The sequence below is a fragment of the Poecilia reticulata genome, chromosome 6 (genome assembly GCF_904066995.2).
Source record: "Poecilia reticulata chromosome 6, P_reticulata-male-v2, whole genome shotgun sequence".
In the NCBI taxonomy this organism is placed as follows: Eukaryota; Metazoa; Chordata; class Actinopteri; order Cyprinodontiformes; family Poeciliidae; genus Poecilia; species Poecilia reticulata.
In genome coordinates this window covers 9,430,389-9,449,142 of record NC_088835.1, presented here as the reverse complement: position 1 = coordinate 9,449,142, position 18,754 = coordinate 9,430,389, and the positions used below count along the sequence as shown (strand labels likewise).

General features: G+C 40.5%; 3 protein-coding genes across 5 annotated transcripts in view; all 3 read right to left on the bottom strand.

The window, feature by feature from the left end:
• Positions 1-851: 851 nt before the first annotated feature.
• On the bottom strand, positions 852-5,244 carry cdkn1bb (cyclin dependent kinase inhibitor 1Bb). The gene is made up of 3 exons (XM_008411125.3): positions 3,877-5,244; positions 3,557-3,686; positions 852-2,319 (listed from the first exon to the last, which is right to left on the bottom strand). The coding sequence occupies exons 1-2, from the start codon at positions 4,343-4,345 to the stop codon at positions 3,571-3,573; spliced, it is 585 nt and encodes a 194-aa protein (XP_008409347.1). The 5' UTR covers positions 4,346-5,244; the 3' UTR covers positions 852-2,319; positions 3,557-3,570.
• Positions 5,245-5,411: 167 nt separating this feature from the next.
• yars2 (tyrosyl-tRNA synthetase 2, mitochondrial) lies at positions 5,412-11,134 on the bottom strand. Of its 2 annotated transcripts, XM_008411127.3 has the most exons (6): positions 10,335-11,134; positions 8,286-8,453; positions 8,042-8,197; positions 7,308-7,478; positions 6,242-6,427; positions 5,412-6,071 (listed from the first exon to the last, which is right to left on the bottom strand). In XM_008411127.3, exons 1-5 carry the CDS (start codon positions 11,120-11,122, stop codon positions 6,268-6,270), a joined length of 1,443 nt encoding a protein of 480 aa, XP_008409349.2. In that variant the 5' UTR covers positions 11,123-11,134; the 3' UTR covers positions 5,412-6,071; positions 6,242-6,267. The 2 variants fall into 2 exon arrangements, with proteins under 2 accessions (XP_008409349.2, XP_081463960.1); XM_081607834.1 differs by having other exon boundaries at positions 5,412-6,427.
• A 618-nt stretch (positions 11,135-11,752) lies between these two features.
• Positions 11,753-18,754, bottom strand: part of pparab (peroxisome proliferator-activated receptor alpha b) — a 42,184-nt gene continuing 35,182 nt past the window's right edge. For both annotated transcript variants that reach the window (XM_008411129.3, XM_081607833.1), the window contains 2 exons: positions 17,226-17,679; positions 11,753-17,047 (listed from right to left, as the gene is read on the bottom strand). In XM_008411129.3, the coding sequence (XP_008409351.1) occupies positions 16,803-17,047; positions 17,226-17,679 (699 nt within the window). In that variant the 3' untranslated portion in view covers positions 11,753-16,802. The remainder of the gene's footprint in view (positions 17,048-17,225; positions 17,680-18,754) is intronic.

Genomic DNA, 18,754 nt, shown 5'->3' with positions numbered 1-18,754 from the left:
AGCAGTCTGGTTTCAGACAGCAAGAAGAGGCAGATTAAAACTGGATGAAATCAAGACTGCACGTAAAATGCAATAATAATTATATATATTATATGCATTGTTTCCTACATTTTACATTGGGGAAAATATTTAAATGTATTTAAGTGCTAAAATACAGACATTTTATATAATATACAAATTTTATATAATATACAATAGTACTCTTTAATTTCTCTCAAACACACTCCTGTTTGTATTTTTATAGAATAGGACATTGTATGTATGTCAAAAGATAATTTACACTGTAACGGCTGTTAGACATTTTTTTTAATAGTCATGAATGTGTCCAGAATGAATATTTACTGAACCCAAAAAGTGACATTACACCACATTTGGACTGGGGTTTGATTAAACCAGAAAATGACTTAAAGAAGGACTATAAACAACTACACACACACACACACACACATTTAAGAATATAACAAAATATAAAATAAAATGTTTCCTCTCTACATTTTCCTGTCCAAGTAAATATTTTTTTCTAAACAAATGTTTTTTTTTTTTCCATAACTCCAGGGGTAAGGTGCTGAACACTACTGGTTGCACTCAGTGGTCTGCTTTTCTAAACTGCTCTCTCATTGGACGAACCAAGCGTCAATCATTCAGCCTCATTAGGAGACTCACCTCACTGATTTTTCACCCAGCTGCTTAAAAAAAAACAACCCAAACTGACGTCTGAATGGTAAAAATGTTTATGAAAATGTATGTATAATTTTAATTCCTTTATCCAACATAGTGCATTTAGTGTATGCCAAGCATGGACTTTTTATACCCAGTGTAAGAAGTAAAAAAAATAAAAAATAAAGTCCAACTTTAATTTTCTCTTTTATTGATTGCAACATCTTTTTATCCACACATTACAAAAATGCACAACAAATATCAGGCTCAGTCTGCAACCTTATAAGGGGGAGGAAAAAAAATCTACCAAATAAAATATGCTTTAACAAAATAAAAACAATTATAGTAACGTAAATGCCACTTTGGATAACCGTAATCAAGAAACCTTTTTTTTTAACTCTAAAAAAAAAAAAAATCTCAACATAAATAAGTTAGTATAATTTCTCAGTGTTTTTTGTTTACATTTTTTTTAACAAAATATGTACAGATGTACATTGCAAAAAAAAAAAAAAAAAAAAGTCTACACAATTACACAGGCGTGGCGACTGCATTTGTGGGACGAGCCGTTAATCGTCAAATACAGGAGAAGCTTTGAGATCCTCACACTTGCATCCTCAGCAGGTTTAAAATATTGGGGCAAGAGGGAAATAAGGGATGGAAGAAAAAAAAAAAGCGCCTAAGTTATCACAAAGAAATACAATGTGAAGTCATCTGCATAAAAGCAACCATGTATTTGGTATTGTAGGAGAAATAACCGCTGTCTAAAGTAAAAACCCTTCCATCTGCAAAGCAGTAAGGCACATCAGGGTAGAGTCAATAAGTTCGCATGTCCTTCTGTAAATATCTCAGCTAGTCCAAAGCATCTGAGGAGTGCAGAACTACAACAGGGAGGGGGGAGAAAGGTCCAAACAAGTGCTTAAAAGCAACTCTAAAAATTAGAAAATAAATAGAATATCCTCACTGATTTGTTTTTTTTTTTTAAGTTTCCTCCTCTTAAAAGAGCTAAAAATTTTGGCCAAAAAAATAAATAAAAAAAAAGCAAAATTAAAAATAAATGAGCTACATTTGTACCATTCTTCAATGTCGAGTTAGGAAAATGACGGAGTGAAGTCACGCTGTAAAGAAACCGTAAGACGCCATGATTTGTTTTTGTTTTTTTTAAAGTGTAGCAATTAGGGACCGTGTCAACTTCGCACGAGCAGAACAGCATTTCCAGAAAGAAAGAAAGAAAAAAAAAAAATTTCAAACTACACTGCAATTCTTCAAGTCAAATCAAATTTCACACTTTTAGCATAAAGGATTTGTTTTAAAAATCATAATGTTTCTTATGTGCTACATATGAAGAGAAATATATATATTTATTAATTTATATACACAGGTAGTAAAAAAAAAAAAAAAGAAAAAAAAAAAGGAGCAAAAAAGGAAATCCAACCTAATTGCACACTGCTACATCGACTGCTGTTAGAGGCAGTAACATTTAACTGAGTGCCAAAAAACTTTAGTGTTTCTATTCAGTGCTTCAACAGCGTCCTCCCCAGTCTTCAGGAGAGCTGATATGTTTCTGATGCTGCGTAGATCCTCGTCCAAAAGGAAAAAAAAAAAAAAAAACAACACTGAGGTCTCCCACGTTTAGGGAAAAACAAGGGGGAGGGGGCATCTTCTCTGTGGGGCGAGAACAAGGAAGAGAGAGAGAGAGAAGAAAAACATGCAAGTTAGTACAACAGAACATTGTGTAACATTTTCTGTAAGGACAAGAAAAAGAAGTAGAGTTTTTCCCCTGAGGATGTTTCCTGATGTGGAAAAACTGTTTTAAGAGCCTCAATGTGAAATACAAAAATATTATTTGTGTAAACATCAGAAAGTATGTTTTTTTTGTTTTGTTTCTGTAGTTTTAATATCTAGAAGCCAATTTTACATTTTAAGTCATAGTTTGTGAGCCTCTCCAAGTGTTATTTTTTTTAGCTCATACAATTAAGATGCAGGTTAGCTTCCTGTTTTTAAATATATATATAAAACATTTAAGTCAGAAATTAATCTAAAAGAGAAAATACATACACAAAATATTAAGATATCATTAAAAATATACATAGTGGAAGTTCTAAATTTCTTTCCACATTATTATTTTTTTTTTTACAAATTTCTTATTTAAAAGGAATTCAAAATATATTATACCTGCCTCTACTGGTTAGGTTTCATTATTAAAAATATACCTTTATATATAAAAAAAAAATGTTCTCTTCTTCAACGTGGTAAAAACAAATTTAAACCAGACCCTCTTCACTGTGACCCACTTGGTTTTTGATTTCAGACCTGCACGCTCTTCTACCCCTGCAGGGAGAGATGTGTGTGTGTGTGTGTGTGTGTGTGTGTGTGTTGTAACAGGAGTGTGTGAGCGCAGCGTGTGGGTGCGTGCGTGTGTGTTTTTGCAGCTCTCGAAGAGACCAGCCCCTTTCCGTCCCTGCTCTGCTGTGAGGGCAGTGGCTGCTGACGTGTTACTACTACACTGTTGTTCAGCACTTGTTTACAGTTAAGTAGGAAACGAGCAGCACCGAAACACCTGCAGTTAAAGGGCTAAAAATAATGTCCAGCTCAGTTTTGTGTTTCTTTTTCTTGTTTTCACTCGCAACGTTTGTCTGTCTGGTGTTAATGGGGCAGAAGTTTATCGATAAAACTCGACGAGTCGGCAAAATGTTCCCTTTGGTTGTCCAAAAAAAAAAAAAAATACAAATTTTAATCTAATTTTACAAAGTGAAAAGTGTATTTTATGCCACGCGTAGGAAGGGCCACGGTGTTTTCCTTTTATTATTTTTGTTTTTTTAAACCAAGTATAGGCTACCTAATGTTCGTCTCTCTGACATCGTGTGTGGAGAAAAAGGGGGTTAAAATATAATTTTCTTACCGTTTTGCTAGTCCTCACGTTTGCCTCTTGGGACTGGACTTTCTGGGTGTGTGTTCAACAGAGTGGCTCAGGGTTGGACAGCTAACTTCATCTGGGCTGCTGCGTGACCTCTTACTTTGCGCCGTGGTGTCTGCGAAAAACAACAATTAAAAAAAAGTTTGTTTTTATCATTTTACTATCTTCCATATTGATGCATGTATGAAAGTAATATGCCAACACCGTGAGCCGTAGAACTTAATGTTCCGCAGCAGCGAATTAGAGCTGAAAACATGTAGAAAAATAAAGAAAAAAAAGAAGAAAAGAAAAAAAAAAAGTAGTACCGTGACAAGGTCTTTTCCTCAGCCCGGTGCACTGCTCCGTACACTCAGTCAGTACGTCAGACATGCTCGTATCGCAGCTATGATTCCCGTTTAGATCCACATTGTTATTCCCAGAGCAGACGCCTTTCTCCCTCCGCGGGGGCCGCACGTAGAAATCCGGGACCTCAGCGGGGTCCACTAGTTCCCATGTGAGCCTGGCGTTAGGCAGCGGCTCGTCACTGGCAAAGTCGAAGCCCCACTTGGCGGACGCAGCCTCCTGCAGCTCCAGCATATGTCCCTTTAAATCCCTCTTTAACTCTTCGTGGTCCACCGAGCCGAAGAGGCTTCGGCAGGCTGACGGCTTCGGGTGTTCCATAACCCGGGGCTCCGTCCGTTCCAACGTCGGGCTTCCGTTTGAAAGTCGAACGTCTGACATTTTACCCCCCAAAAAAGCTGAATCTTCGAGCAGCCAGGAGCGTCCGGTTTTCATAAGAAAAAACACGTCGCCGGAGAGTGAGAGAAAAAAAAAAAAAAAAAAAAAGATACAGAAAAAAAAAAAACAACGGGTATCTCCTCGTCACGGGGGGAAAGATCCGAAACAGGCGTGAAACGGCTTATGCCATGCGTATGTCAAGCTGGAGGCGCAAACGGCTTCTGCGGTGTTCTGACGCCGGAGATAGTCCCCGCGAATCATCAAAACAAACTGCAGAGGAACCGAAGGAGCTCTTGTCAATTCCGTCCCGGACTGAGAGAAGCTGCAGAATAACCTCAGTACCCAATATGGCGATTCAGAGGCGTTGTGGGGACGGAGGGAGAAGGCTGGGCTCGGATGGAGGAGGGCCAGCGCATGTGATTGACACACAGAGCTATTTAAATCCCAGCGAGGCTGTTCATTTGCTGAACGCAGAGGCCACGCCCATGTTTTTTTTTTTTTTTTTTAAAGCGCCAGCATTTTAAGTAATCTGGGCCAACTTTGTAAATAAGCTTACATTTCGACACAATTTAAATCTTGATCAGCCGGGAGGTATTAATAAAAAAAATGTAAAAAATCATTGCAAGACTGTTAACCAGTGTCTGTATGTTTTATGAACATGCTGTTTGGATTTGATTTTTAAAGATGCCTTTTCAAATAATTTTATTTAATAGCAAGTCGTTTTAAGTTATTGCTATACATAAATTAATTACAGAGCAGATTGAGTATTACATACACTGCAAAATTTAATTTAATGTTTCAACTTTTTTTTAAAAAGTGAAATGGCTGCTTTGAGTTTTGACAGCTGACTGAACTTCTTTGGCAATTGCTAAAACTTGAAAGTTTTACCAGCTTGAGGCAGAAAAGCTGTGCAGTGGTCAGGTGGTTCTGTTTTTGATGTTATTTGAATGACCTTTTTACCTCTCCTCACTGATTAGCTATTAGCCTGTAGCTGTTGGTTTCAAATTTGTTCCCAAAAATAAAAAAACAAAACAAAATATTCCATGATCATGGTATAGTTAATATATTTAGGTTGCGTTTTATATGATAAACACTACGCATGATGCATAGAAAACCACATACATTTGATCGTATCTTTGTTCTTTAATTATGTGTGCATTCTTGCCATTTTTTTGTTCTTTGCCAGCAAAGCACTCTGAAAGCACTTGATAAATGTATTATTAAATATTGGTGAATGTAAAATTAAAATTAGAATTTGCAAAAACAAATGCCAAAAACAGAGATAAAGAAAAACAATCACATTTGCAGAAAAGCGAGAATTTCTTCTTAAGCAACAATAATGGACAGGGAAAAAAAAAAAACCTTACATAAACAGTATTTAAGTAAAACTTATTTTTGAACTCAAACTGCATCATAAACTGTCTTTCCCCCCCAACATGAGATTGTTGTCTCCTAAAGTGTGCAGGTTGTGTTACACTCTACAGAAGTAAAAAGAAGAAAAAAAATTTAAACTGCAACAAAACATCCATCCATTTTCTTACACCCTTGTCCCTCAGTGGGGTCGGGAAGGGTTGCAACAAAACACCATAATTAAACAATTTTAAAAAATAATAATTTGCTTAAAATAGGACCGTAAGCTTTTTGGGAGAAATGATGCAATTTAGTTTAGCGGTGAGCAGCTGTTGACTTGAAAGGTTACAGTAGGATAAATGGCCCGTTAGGTGCTCCGTGGACGGCCACACAGGCAATGTCGCCCTCTTGTGTTCACTGCCTCAAAAGTCTGCTGCAGAGGCAAGTCGACAGAAAAACATTTCTTAACCAAATGTTGTTTTAATAGCAAATCTTTAGATAAACAGCACATCTACATATGTACGTATATATAACACTAAATGACCAGCCACTTATCAGTCCATCAACATCTCCCACAGACTCTTCTCAAGTTTTTCCTCCTACCTTCCCTGTAAGTCAGTGGGGCAGCCTCAGAGGCTGAGCCACTTGACGATGTGAAAGTTTTTCTTGCCCACTCTGAGCAGGGTGAGTCCATTAGACAGTATGTGGATGTTGGGGATGAGGACCTGCTCCGGTTTGTCTTCCCTTTTGTGGTTGATCCATACTGCTCCTTCTGAAATCATCCGATACCTGAACGCAAGCGATCACACGATACGATTCAGGTAAATCAAGAACTTTTAACTACTTAAGCTTGTATGCCTGACAAGCTACAACAGTCATTCAGTATATTCAGGTAGTCAGCAGACCTCATTCTCTGGGCTCATAATGTTGCTGGACCTACTAGACCTGATCAACTCCAGCATTGCCCCTAAAGGCTGGTACAGTAGACACCAGCTCTCTCGGAAAGTGAAACTTTTACCCCAGTTAGCTTCACTGATTAAAAGTTTTCTTATGGCTAGACAGCAGTTCAGTTCCAATTCCTTGTGTTCTTACTTTCACCATTAAACACGTCCCCGAGTCCTGCTGTTTTTCCCCATTGCTTTCACCAAACATTTAGGTGGTTGCCAAACACAATCATTCGGGATTTTCTTTTGCCCCCCAACCACATCTCTTCCTCAAAGATGATGGTTTACCGCTTTCCTTCCAGCGTTTATTAAATCAATGAGCACTTTTTGACCAAATGTTTCAAGAAAACGCCATCAGCTCTGGCGTTTTCTCTACTTCACGCACGCTAGTGACCCTTCTAAAACAGACCAACATCTTTTCCACAATCATGGGATGAGTCTTTGGACCCGGTTGGTTAAGAAATTCTGAGTCAATACAACCAAAACAAACCTGTGTGTGTAGTGCCTGTGGGAGAAATAACTTGTGGTGTTTTACAAACGACAAAAGTGAGATCCTACGACTAAAATCGGACGCCTTTCCAGTTGTTTTGTGAAGAAGAAAGTTGCACCCATTTTCTTCTTCAGAGGTTTTCTTTCAGTGGACCAGCTTTCCTAACTGCTGATGAGAAGCAACCCCACAACCAACGGCAGAGCTCTGTTATAGTATGTGCTCATGAGGAACTTACCCTTTGGGCCCATCAGGGATGGCGCTGGCCTTACGGCAGGCGTCTAGCACCGTGGTCCCCGGCTCCAAAAACATTTCTTGGAAAGGAGCCTCCCTGAAGAGCTCCTGAAGCTCCTCGTCACTCATTTGCTCCAACGCCTGAATGCTGCTGTGATACAACGCATTGGTACATCTGCAGGGACAAACAATACAGCTTTTAGACAGCTCCTCCAGGATTTTTGTGATTTACAGTTGTCAAAATCTCATATTCTGTGGGGTTGCTTTAGAAATACTTCCTCATTAATCCTCATCCAAAATCTACAAATAAGAAGAAAAATATATATACATTTAATGACCACTGACTATAACTTGACATCAAGCAAAGGTTGAGGCAGCAGTGCAGCACAAGCAGAGGTTAAGCTAGACTTTTTCCTTGTCCATCATTTTGACCAATGAGATCAAAAATATTCCCTAATAATCTATTTTTACCAGTTAATTTTTTTATGTTAACATGTTCAATTGTGTTTAATTTAATTTGGTTTAACTAATCATAATTACAATAATTATGATAAAGCAAAATGTGTTATTGTGTCAGGTCTAGTCAGATGGAAAATGTTCCTTTAACACGACCTGTGAGAAATACTGCCACCTGCAGGTGGGAGTTAGAAGTCACCTAAACTCAATGTTTTTTTTTTGTGGGGGGGGGGGATTTGGTGTAACGCTTAAAAAGAAAAACCTCCACGGACCAATTCTGACCTCTTGGCGCTCTCCAGGCCCTCCTTTCCATGCACCAGTTTGGTCACCTCTGCAGCCAGTCGTTTGTGGGCGAGGCGTTTGCTTGGGTCCTCCCTCTGCTGCTCCATCAGCTTCTCCACCTCCTCCAGGGACAAAAAGGTAAATAGCTTCAAGTATCTGCAAAACACCCACACAATGCACTTCAGCTTCCTTGTCACTGGGGTTCAGGCATCAACAGAACCGGTGAGCTTTCTTCTCTGCGTACCGCTCCACGCTGGCATCTGGCTGTCGGAGGAAGAACTGGTAGAGCTCGAAGGGGGACGTCTTGTCTCTGTTGAGCCACACTGCGTTGCCGGCGGTTTTCCCCAGCTTGTCACCGGTGGTGCTGGTCACCAGCGGGATGGTCAGGCCATACACCTCCTCCCCACTTACTCTTAAAAAGAATGTTTTAAAAACTTATTTGAATGGTTACATGGGAGAATATGGTCAAACTAAATTGCAGAGCTGGTCATAACAAGAGATTAGGTAAAGCAGAAACATGGGGAGACGATTATTTCACTCTCCCCGCAGTTAAAATAATGTGGCGAAAGTGGTATATTTTAGAGCCAGATAACATGAAAAAAAATAAAAATCTGAGAGCCTGAGGAAAAATTGACAAATGAGATTTTCATTGCTTTTCTGTTTGGGATAAGTCATTTTAAACAAACACCTTCGCACCTCAAACAAAACCATGCCTACTAAGACAGGAAGCAGCGGTAAATATGGATGACGATGTAGCGGCTGGAAACATCTCATGGTAATGAAAGAGCAGATTGTTTTGACTCAAGTAATGGGTGTGGCCACTTGATGGCAAAAGATAGAGAGAAATGTATAGAGTCACCACATCTGCTGCAAAGTTCAGCGGTGCAGGAAACATCAACGATGAGTTGTGCGGAAGTAAACGGGTGGGAAAGAAAATCGAACATGTTTTGCTCCTGAATAATGAAACGATTACGATCTTGTTTGGAAGCCAACAAACAACCCAAACTTGAAGGATGAGGTTGGCTCAAGCTATGGATAGCTTGGTCAGGGAATAAACACTAAAGTGGACTACGATTGTCGTTTGTAAGCATAAAGTTTATCAACCAAAAAAAAAAGCTTTCATTTACAGTGATTTTTACTATTGCTCTCCGTCGGTCCAAAATATCCACTGACGTCCATCGATTTCCCTTCAAACTGTCCTCGGTACATTCAGCTGCAATTATTAGCTTCAGGTACTTCCATCCACCATGTCATTAGCTTATAACAACATTTTAGGACTAAGCTAGATGTTTTGCAGTTTTGAATGCTTAAGTCAGTGTTTGCCAACCCTGGTCCTCAAGGCACACTGTCCTACATGTTTTGGAGCAGGGGTGTCAAACTCCAGTCCTCGAGGGCCACTGTCCTGCAACTTTTAGATGTCCCTCTGCTGCACCACACCTGAATAGAATAATTAGGTCATTAGCAAGGCTCTGGAGAACACATCTACACAAAGAGGATGTAATTAAGTCATTTCATTCCAGTGTTTTGTACCTGTGGCACATCTAAACACTGCAGGACAGCGGCCCTTGAGGACTGGAGTTTGACACCTGTGTTTTAGAGGTTTCCCTGCTTTAATGTGCCCAATTCAACTGATTGCAGTTCAGCAAACGCCTGTTAATCAGTCATCGATTGAAACCAGCTGGTCTGAAGCATGGAAATACCTAAAACATGCAGGGCAGTGTGCCTGGAGGACCAGAGTTGGGAAACACTGGCTTAAGTGTACTTTAAAAAAAATGTTAAAGCAGCTCATGATTAAAATGTAGCAAGTTTTTTTTTATTTTTATGTGAGGCTGGAACAACTGCTGAATAAGTAGTTAATCTAAAGTAGGTGATTCAACGTGCTGAAGCTTGCCTGTGCATATCAGAGTAAAAATGCTGGTCAAAACTGGAGCACAAATGGAGAAATCTGTTTGAATGGTGCCAGCGGTTTGGGATATCTATGTGGGAGGAATTACAGGCAGGTAAAACTGGTTCTGGCTGTGAAAACCTTTAAACTGGTAAAGAAGTTTACTTCTCAGGTGGAGGAAAAACCCTGAAAACATAGCCAAAGTCTGTGTTAGAATGGCCCAGTCAAAGTCGAGGCCTGAATCCAATTGAGAACCTGTATGAGACCCATTAAAAGTTTTCACTTGTGAAACCTGCAACTAATTATTTTTAGATCTTTGGATATCAAAATACACAACTAGGGATATCCGGCCATTTTTTATTCTGATTTCCAAATGCAGCCTGGAACAAAGCTGGAAGGGAAATTTACTTGTGAATGTACTCATGTCCGGACATCAAATTGCCCAGCTGGTCGGTGCCTCCGAGCTGAATCCTGCAGCCGTATATTTGGTGGAGGTGGTAGAAGTCATAAGCTTGGAACACCTGGTAGGTGAACTCTGTCAGGCTCATACCGTCTGCGCTCCTCAGCCGGGACTGCACGCTGTGGCGGCTGAGCATGGTCCCCATCCGGAAGTGCCTGCCGGTCCCCGACAGAAAGTCCACCACCCCCCAGCTCTTATACCAGCTCCGATTGTTCAGCACGTTCACGGTGCCCAGCGGCCTCGAGCGGTCGTGGAAAAGCACCTCGTGGTTGACAAAAATCCTCTGAATGCTCTCCCGGATGCCGCGGGTGTTCTCCCCCACCACATCCGCGGACAGCCGCTCGCGCTCGCTCGTTTTCCCGCTCGGGTCCCCGATTTGCGCCGTGGCCCCTCCGAGCAGCGCGACGACGTTGTGCCCGGCGCTCCGGAAGTGGAGCAGGCCGATAATGGCGAGCAGGTTGCCCACATGGAGGCTGTCGGCTGTGGGGTCGAAGCCGCAGTATACAGTCTGAGGAGCGGACTGGAGCAGCCGGGGAAGTTGGTCCTGTGCTGCGTTTTCTGGGAAAGAATCCTTCAGAACACCGCGCTTATGTAGCGACAGGAGCAGTCCGCTGGACGCAGCGGCAGAGCGGTGAAATTTAGACCCGAGTGTGAGGAAGAGACGCGCTCGTCTCCGGAGGCTACAGGACGCGTGTCGCGAAACACAACAGCAGAACCCGAGCATGGACACCGCCATGTTGGACAATGTGACGAGAAGGAGGAAGAGCGTAAGATAATTTGATAAATGCAGACTGCCCCCTGCTGGAGTGGTTCTGAATCAGAGAAATCGCAGACATGGCAGTGGCTGCTTATTTACTAAGCAAGAGTCAAGGTCACAAGACTCTGCTATCGTCATTTTGTGGGTCAGATTGGGAACGACTGAATTAAAGAGGAAGTTCTGGATTTATGAAATGTGATTCTATAAAAAAAAATTCACTCAAATTCTAATTTTTATTAGTATCATCGGTGTACTTTCATAGAAATGAGTATCAAGCATTTTTGTGGAAAATATTTAAGGTTTCATCTTCAAAGTTAGCTTTTTGCATTTCCAAATGTTTTAAGCTCATGCCTTTAGCATAACACAAGGTGTTTAATCTCTCTTCCGATTCCTCATTGTGAGATTACTTTTATTACAGATAACGGAACTATAAAAATCTACACAAATATCTTTACTTTAAGCAAGCTACACTGTAGCCCAGTTTGGCCCCAGAGTTTCAGTCTAAGAAATTATTTGTCAGAGAAACAATTACTTTATTTTAACTGTAAAAGCTCAAATTTGATAATAAAAAAACAAAACTTAAAAATAATAAATTCAAACAGACTCAAGTTGTTCTTTCAAATGTCAACAAAGTAGATGACTTCAAAATCATTTTATTTTTTTAAATCCATTCAATGTCAATTTGCCTTCTTGCAAAGTACTAACTATGCATGACTAAATATTCAGTACATTCAAACATTTACAGTATTATCCAAGCCATAAAACACACGGACAACAACATCCAAAAATGCTTTCAGCCTCTGAAGTAGACTAGAGCTGCAGAAATAAACAAGTTGAAGGTCACAAAACAAAAAGAAAAACCTAATTCCTATGACTGCTGCCCCTGGAAAACAATCTGTCCGAACTGGAAAAGAAAAGCAATTTTTCTTGTATTGTTGCTTCTGTTTATGGGCTCCAAAGCAGAGCAGCACAGACTTATTGTGTTAGATTGAGTAAGAAAGACAGGGACAGAGAAACAGTACCTTTCTATATCCTGAGCTAGTGCAACAAAGGAAGACTAAGATTCCCTGATACAAATTAAAAAGTCCCTTGTCAATTCTTCGTCAAACAAACGCCCCCCAAGAGTAAACCAGCTTAACCTCTCGGGCCTTTTTTGTAGTGCTTCATTCATCTTCAGTTTTGCTTTGAAAAACCCTTTTGAGCAAATCCTTCATTTTCATTGACTGACGATCGATTTCTGTTGAAAAATCTGACGAACCATTCTATAGGTTTCCGTTAGGTCACACGAACAGGTCAATTGCTTACAATTTTTTAATCGCACGAGTCTTCGACGTTGGCGTGTACACACACACACACACACACACACACACACACACACGCACACACACTAAGGCACATGTTGTTGGTGGTTGATCGCCAAGCATGACCTGCGAGGTGAAAAACTGAGCTGCATTCGGTGAATTCTTTGCAGTCTGAGACAAGATATACAGTTGAAGCCAGATATATACATATGTTTTCCCCTGTTTGACATCAAATCAGTTTTTTTCTGTTGTAAATCAGTTAAGATTACAGACATTTCCATTTCCTTAACGCCAGAATAACGAGTAAGATCTTTTTATTTGAGAAAAGCATTTGTTTCTTGAAATCCAAACTGTTTTCTTTGCCTTTATGCCACTGGGAGAAGTTCAAGATGAGTTTTTTTTTGACTTTGTAAGCTTCTGATAGGTAATTCACAATATTTAAGTAAAGTCCTACCTCTGGATATATTTTAAGTCAATACCTCAAACACACTTCTCCCTTGTGTGACATCATTCTATGATTAAAAAATAATAAAAAAAAAATTCAGGAAAAAGATTGTGATTGCAAACATATCTGGTAAATATCCATATGTACCATCTGCTTAAATAATTTTATGGCGGCATAAACAACATGGGAATGTCCAGCCGATGTCGTCAAGGTAGGAGACGCATATCCTAGAGACAAACGCGTTTTGGTGTGAAAGATGCTAGCTGAAGCGCCACTCAGAGACGAAGAGGCCATTACTTAAAATGCCAGATAATAGTTTGCCAATGAACTCGGGATAAATACCTGCTGGTGACATGTTGAATGATGAAGCAAACATTGAAATGTTTGACCATCATGATCACTGCTACATTTGGAGGCAAAAGTGGGACGAGAACACCATGCCAGCTGTGAAGCACAGCGTTGGCAGTGTTATATTGTGTGACTGTTTTGCGTCAGGAGGGACTGGTGCGCTTAACAGGAAAGGCGACACAGTGAGAAAATAAAAACATTATGTGGAGATGCTGAAGTAAACGTGGACAATGACAATCTCGGCATACCCCAAAAAAATAAATGTAAAAAGTTACTTTTATTGCAGTGGCCATCGTAACGCATTGATCTCACTCCTATAGAAAGTTTGTGGGTAAATATGACAAGTTTTAAAGGCAACTATCAAATAATATGCAAACTTCAGAATTTTAATAATTATTCTGGCATTTACCAAGCAGAAATAATTTTGAGTAATCTTAACTGGCCTAAAACAGAAACGTTTAGTTTGGTGAAATTAGTTTAATGGAATGTCAAAAAAAAAATGTAACAATTGAAGGTTTATGCAAATATCTGGTTTCAACTCTAAGTGAGAACGTTAGAGGCAGCTTGGAGGTTGGTAATCTATCCGTGGCAGAGCTCATTGTTTGAGTTAGTACAACATAGCAGCAAGTCTGGAGAGAAAAGTCAGACAGAAACAAGCTTGGAAAGCAATCTGTTCTAAATCTACATTACTGCATCATCTATACTCTGATAGCATACAACGTGATGGCTAATTATGAGTGCATTTAGACTCTCTGATAGCAAACAGAGATTCAATCTGTCAAAACAAACAAAAAAAATGAAAAGACAAAACATTTTGCGGTTGAGGCTGCTAATAAAAAAATCTCTGTGCATATATTATCTCTATTTGTATTCTGATGTGCAACCTGAGAAAACGGTATCAAAAGACACGCTATTTCAACGTATGATCAACACTATATCGTAGCTAAACATTAACAAGATATCGCCTCATCGTTAAACTATAGCCGGAGACGACGGAGTCAAGTTTTTAAATCAATCACAAAATGTTATAAGCCAGTACAGTCCGAAGCCGTCTTCGGTTCAGATCAAAAAGGATTCGGTTCAGTGGCGAAATGACGAACAGCTGGAAGCAACAGTTTTGATGGTTTAAACCAAAGGAATGTCCCCAGCAGGGTTCAGATTTGTGGATATTCCGATCGCCCCGTTTCACCTCGATTCTATTTACACTTTCAAACCGTGTCATTTCTGAATAAAACTTTATCAGATATAGTCGCACGTACACGTTTTTAGTATAAAAATATGATCTAATTCAAGTGAAAATACAAACATTAAAGCAACACGAACAAGCAGTACACATTTTTTTGAACGTAAAAGTCTTTAGCAAAATTAGGGATGTGCAGTCCATTACTATAATGTGACTTTAAGATTTAGCTTTTAGTAGGGGTAAATGGTAATGTAATTAGCTATGTACAAACACAATGCGGTGTCATTAGGGCGTGAAAAAAAGATTAAAAAAAACAAAACAAAAAAAAAAAGACGACGCTGCAAGTCAGAAAAAAGGTTCCACAAGATGAATCCACTTTGTTACTTTTAAAGCACCAAAATAATTATAATAGTAGAGCTGCACATATATTGAAAAGAGCCGTAAAATAATTTGAGTCAAACATTTGTGCACAAATGCTTTCCATACACCATGCATTTGAAGATTTCTTATATGACTGAAGAGAACCTGCTCTGATTGTTGGAGGTCTCGTAGTCAAAGCTGTTAGTCCACATTCACTTTAAAGAAATAAAATGTTTAGAAAACATCTTTTTGTCCAAGAAAACTCTGATGTAAAATCTTGTTGGAGCTGCTTTATCTGAGACGCTACATAGAGATTAAAACTACTTGCACAAATTTGAATTGTGAAGAGCTGGAGGTAACTTTGCTCGTCCTGTTTAGTGAGATTACAGCGTCAAAAGACAAGCAATCCTCATTAAAAATTCAGCTTTATTTTAAATCAAGGTAGACTAAATCATTTTATGGTTATTTAAAGTTTTGTTTTTCATGGGTGGATATTAAACAGATGATCATATGCTTCTCGTATTATTCCGCATGTGTGTTTTTATGTTACAAAATCCAAGTAGACATTTCCCTTCCTTCTGGAAGCTAGCATGTTCTTCTTATACAAATGGTTGGGTGACAGCAAAATGCCGGAGTTGCCTCGTTATAAACATGCATTGAGACATTGGGTTACAACTGGGCCTGGATGATTTTTGGCTAAACCGCCTCTGATTGGGCTCTGGTTTTTTTCCGAACAGTAACCTCAGACGGTAGCGCAACCAGGACGAGAAAACACTCTTTAAGCTAATGTGAGTTAGCCAACGGCAAACTAGTTTTAGTGTCAGTTTGAAATTAAGCCAAAGCAAACAAGGTTTAGAAAATCTCAGAGTTGAGGTAAGGATCTACACTATGTGGGGAATATGCAGAAAGGTCGCTCTTTACATTTAATGCTAACCACGCTAGTGGCTAAAACAAAGTTAAAATCAAGTTCAAATTCTAACTCTGTCATCACTTTGTCCTCCTTTGAGAATAATAGTAAAACTGATGTGATGGCATCTCTTCTATGAACATAAAAATCTATGAACAGTTGATGACAATAAAAAAAAAAACAGTATTGGCAGGTTTTCAAAGCTATGAAATAGGCTACAAACTGCTGAAAAACTGATTGGGTACATGTATAAAGACTACATGAAAAAAAAGTTGTGGGTTTCTTTGTGACAACATAGAAAACGGGGAAGGAGGCGCTATAGCTGAGGCAATGTGACACAAACAAAAAGAAAACATTAATTTCTATATTTAGGCTTCTGTTGAGATTCTAGTGCGGCTCAAGTTTGAGTCGGACCACAAACCACGAGCACAAAGCGCGGGACGGAGTGTCAAACATCTGAGTGTGTGTGTTTTTTTTAGGAAAACGGCTCAGACATTTGTGAACAAATCACAGACAAGTTTGTGCTTACGCTGTGCAACAAGATGCAGTTTCAAGTCAAAACCCGGTAATCACAATTCAGCTTGGGATCGTGTTTGTACGTTTGGCGACTCCTCGGATGTGTCCGGTTGTATGAAGAAGAACATGCTGGAAGGCTTGGAAGCAGCAGGATTGTTTCGCTGCCAGGTCGGGGTGGTTTAACTGATGCTGACTTTATATGGCTCTTAAACTTCAGTATAAAAATCTCTTTTCGAAACGCACAACTGGAGTGGCAATCATCGAGTTCCCCGACTTCCCTCCTTTTCACCGTAGGTTAATAGCCGAGTTTGGTCAGAAATGCTACACAGATTTCTACAAAGTGGCTTTAATCAGACGGTGTTTCACATCTGACCTAGTTCTTTTTTTCTGTCTCAGAAGGTTCCAAGCAATGGAGTGGTGAGAAGCCAGACCAACCAAAGGAACCGTCCGCCAGAGAAAAGTTCCTTCAAGCTGACCGGAAGCCAGAAGCGAATTTTGCCGCGCCGGAGACGGCACGGCTCAAAGTGGTTGAACCCTAGCTTAACGTGTCTTCTCTGAACGGTTTTGTTTCTGTTCCGTCAGCTGGTTGCTGCAGTCCCTCAGTACATGTCTCTGTAGATCTCCTGTAGGAGCGGGTGCAGGGACGTGTCCTCTGTCTTTTTGATCTCCTGCACCAGCTGCGCGTGCTCCGTGACCAGCTGCCGGAGGTCGGCCAGTTTCTGCAGCAGTTTGGGGAACAGGAAGGTGTCGTCGGGGTGGTTGGCCAGCAGGTGGAGCTGGAGGACGCGGACGATGCTCTCCTGCATCACCTCGATGTGCGACACGTTCACCAGGCCCGGTCGGTCTGAAGGCAGAGGAAGTCGGAGGAGACATTGTGATTGTCCAAGGTTCAATTTCTCAGAAAATAATGCGATACAGATCAGTTAAAAGGAACAAATCACTGTGTGTGTGGTGAAACCGTGTAATGTACGGTCGTAAAGGGTAGAACAAACATAACTGTACAAATTTCCCTCTAGCCTCACCTCCGCAGCAGATGATGGCAGCGACAAACAGCGCCAGGTCACTGTCGTCCAGCTCCAGCGCGTTGAACTTCATGGCGAACTGGAACTTGGGCTCCATCATGTCGCTGAACGGCCGCCGCAGGCTCTTGAGGAACTCCCGGGTGATGAAGCCCGAGCCGTACGCCACGAGGAGGCCGTCTTTGTTCATGCTGGAGGCGAGCATGGCAAAGAGCGCTTCGTACACGCCGTACTTCAGGAGCGTCACCTGGTCGTTCAGGTCCAGGCTCGAGAAGCCCGGCACGGACTTCGCGAACTCAGTGAGCTCCGTGACGGTTTCCACCGATGTGCACTGGCAGCAGTGGAAAATCCGAACCTCGGCCTCTCTGTCCTTGAGGGCCCCCGCCGAGCCGACCATCTTGGCCACCAGCGTTTGCTCCGCCAGCTGCAGCGTCTCCATGTCGTGGACCACGAACGGCTGCGGAGGGAGAGGTGATTAATCAATTATTAACATTTAGTAGTCGACTGGAGTATATAAACTCTAAAAGTGACCAAAACTGTACAAAAAAATATATACATTTGTCTATAAAAATGTTCCACCCAGAACATTATCATTTTCACCCAATTCAAAATTCTGTATTATTTTGCTATTCATTGATTGATCAAAAAAAAAAAAAAATTAGTTGGCAGTATTTTTAGCTGTAGATGAATTCTTTGCTACAAATGAACGAACATGCACTAAATGAATGTTGTTACTGCATTTCAGGCAATAAAATGTTTGTTCTTTTTAAATCGAATAATTGAATTGTTTGCGCATTTGGATCTTTTGTTGTATGTAAAAAAGTGGCCAAACGGAAAATCTGCAGAATGTGGCAATTCTTTTTATCCGATTAATCGATTAATCGTCAGAATAAGCAGTAGAACGCAGCCCTATTGATAATGCGTTCAAACTGAAATGCGGCCGTCTTTACAGTGTGTACGGCTCAGAGCTAACTGGTAGCAGATGAACATGGAAAATTCTGACTCGGCACAAAAGCGGGATGTTTATACATAATCGTTAGTAAGTCAAAAGTCAGAACCCTCAGCCCTTATTGACACGTTGAAATTTACTGTCATGGACTCATTTATGTGGACGATCGTCTAAATCCTCTCACAACAAACAGAAGAGCTTTGAAGGCAGAATTAAACAACTTAAAAGGTAAAATTGTAGCCATTTATTTAACACACACACACGCACGCACGCACTCACGCACACACACACACACACATATATAAGATGTAAAGATGGAGAGGGACCCAGTACTGGAAGAAGAGATGAGAGGCTACACCTGCTGCTGAAGAACTCGGGGTGATGAAGACTGATTTAACAGAAGGCCAAAGAGGAAAGTGTGCGCACACCTCCATCTGCCTCACACCTACAGTCTTTATGCAAGCAGAGAGGGCAGACGGAGAAAACGCAACAAAGTTCCAGCAGACCTGAAACGAAATGCCCACGGTTGAGTAGAAAGACATCCACAACTTTGGCCTGTGCCGCTATTTACAGAAATGATGTT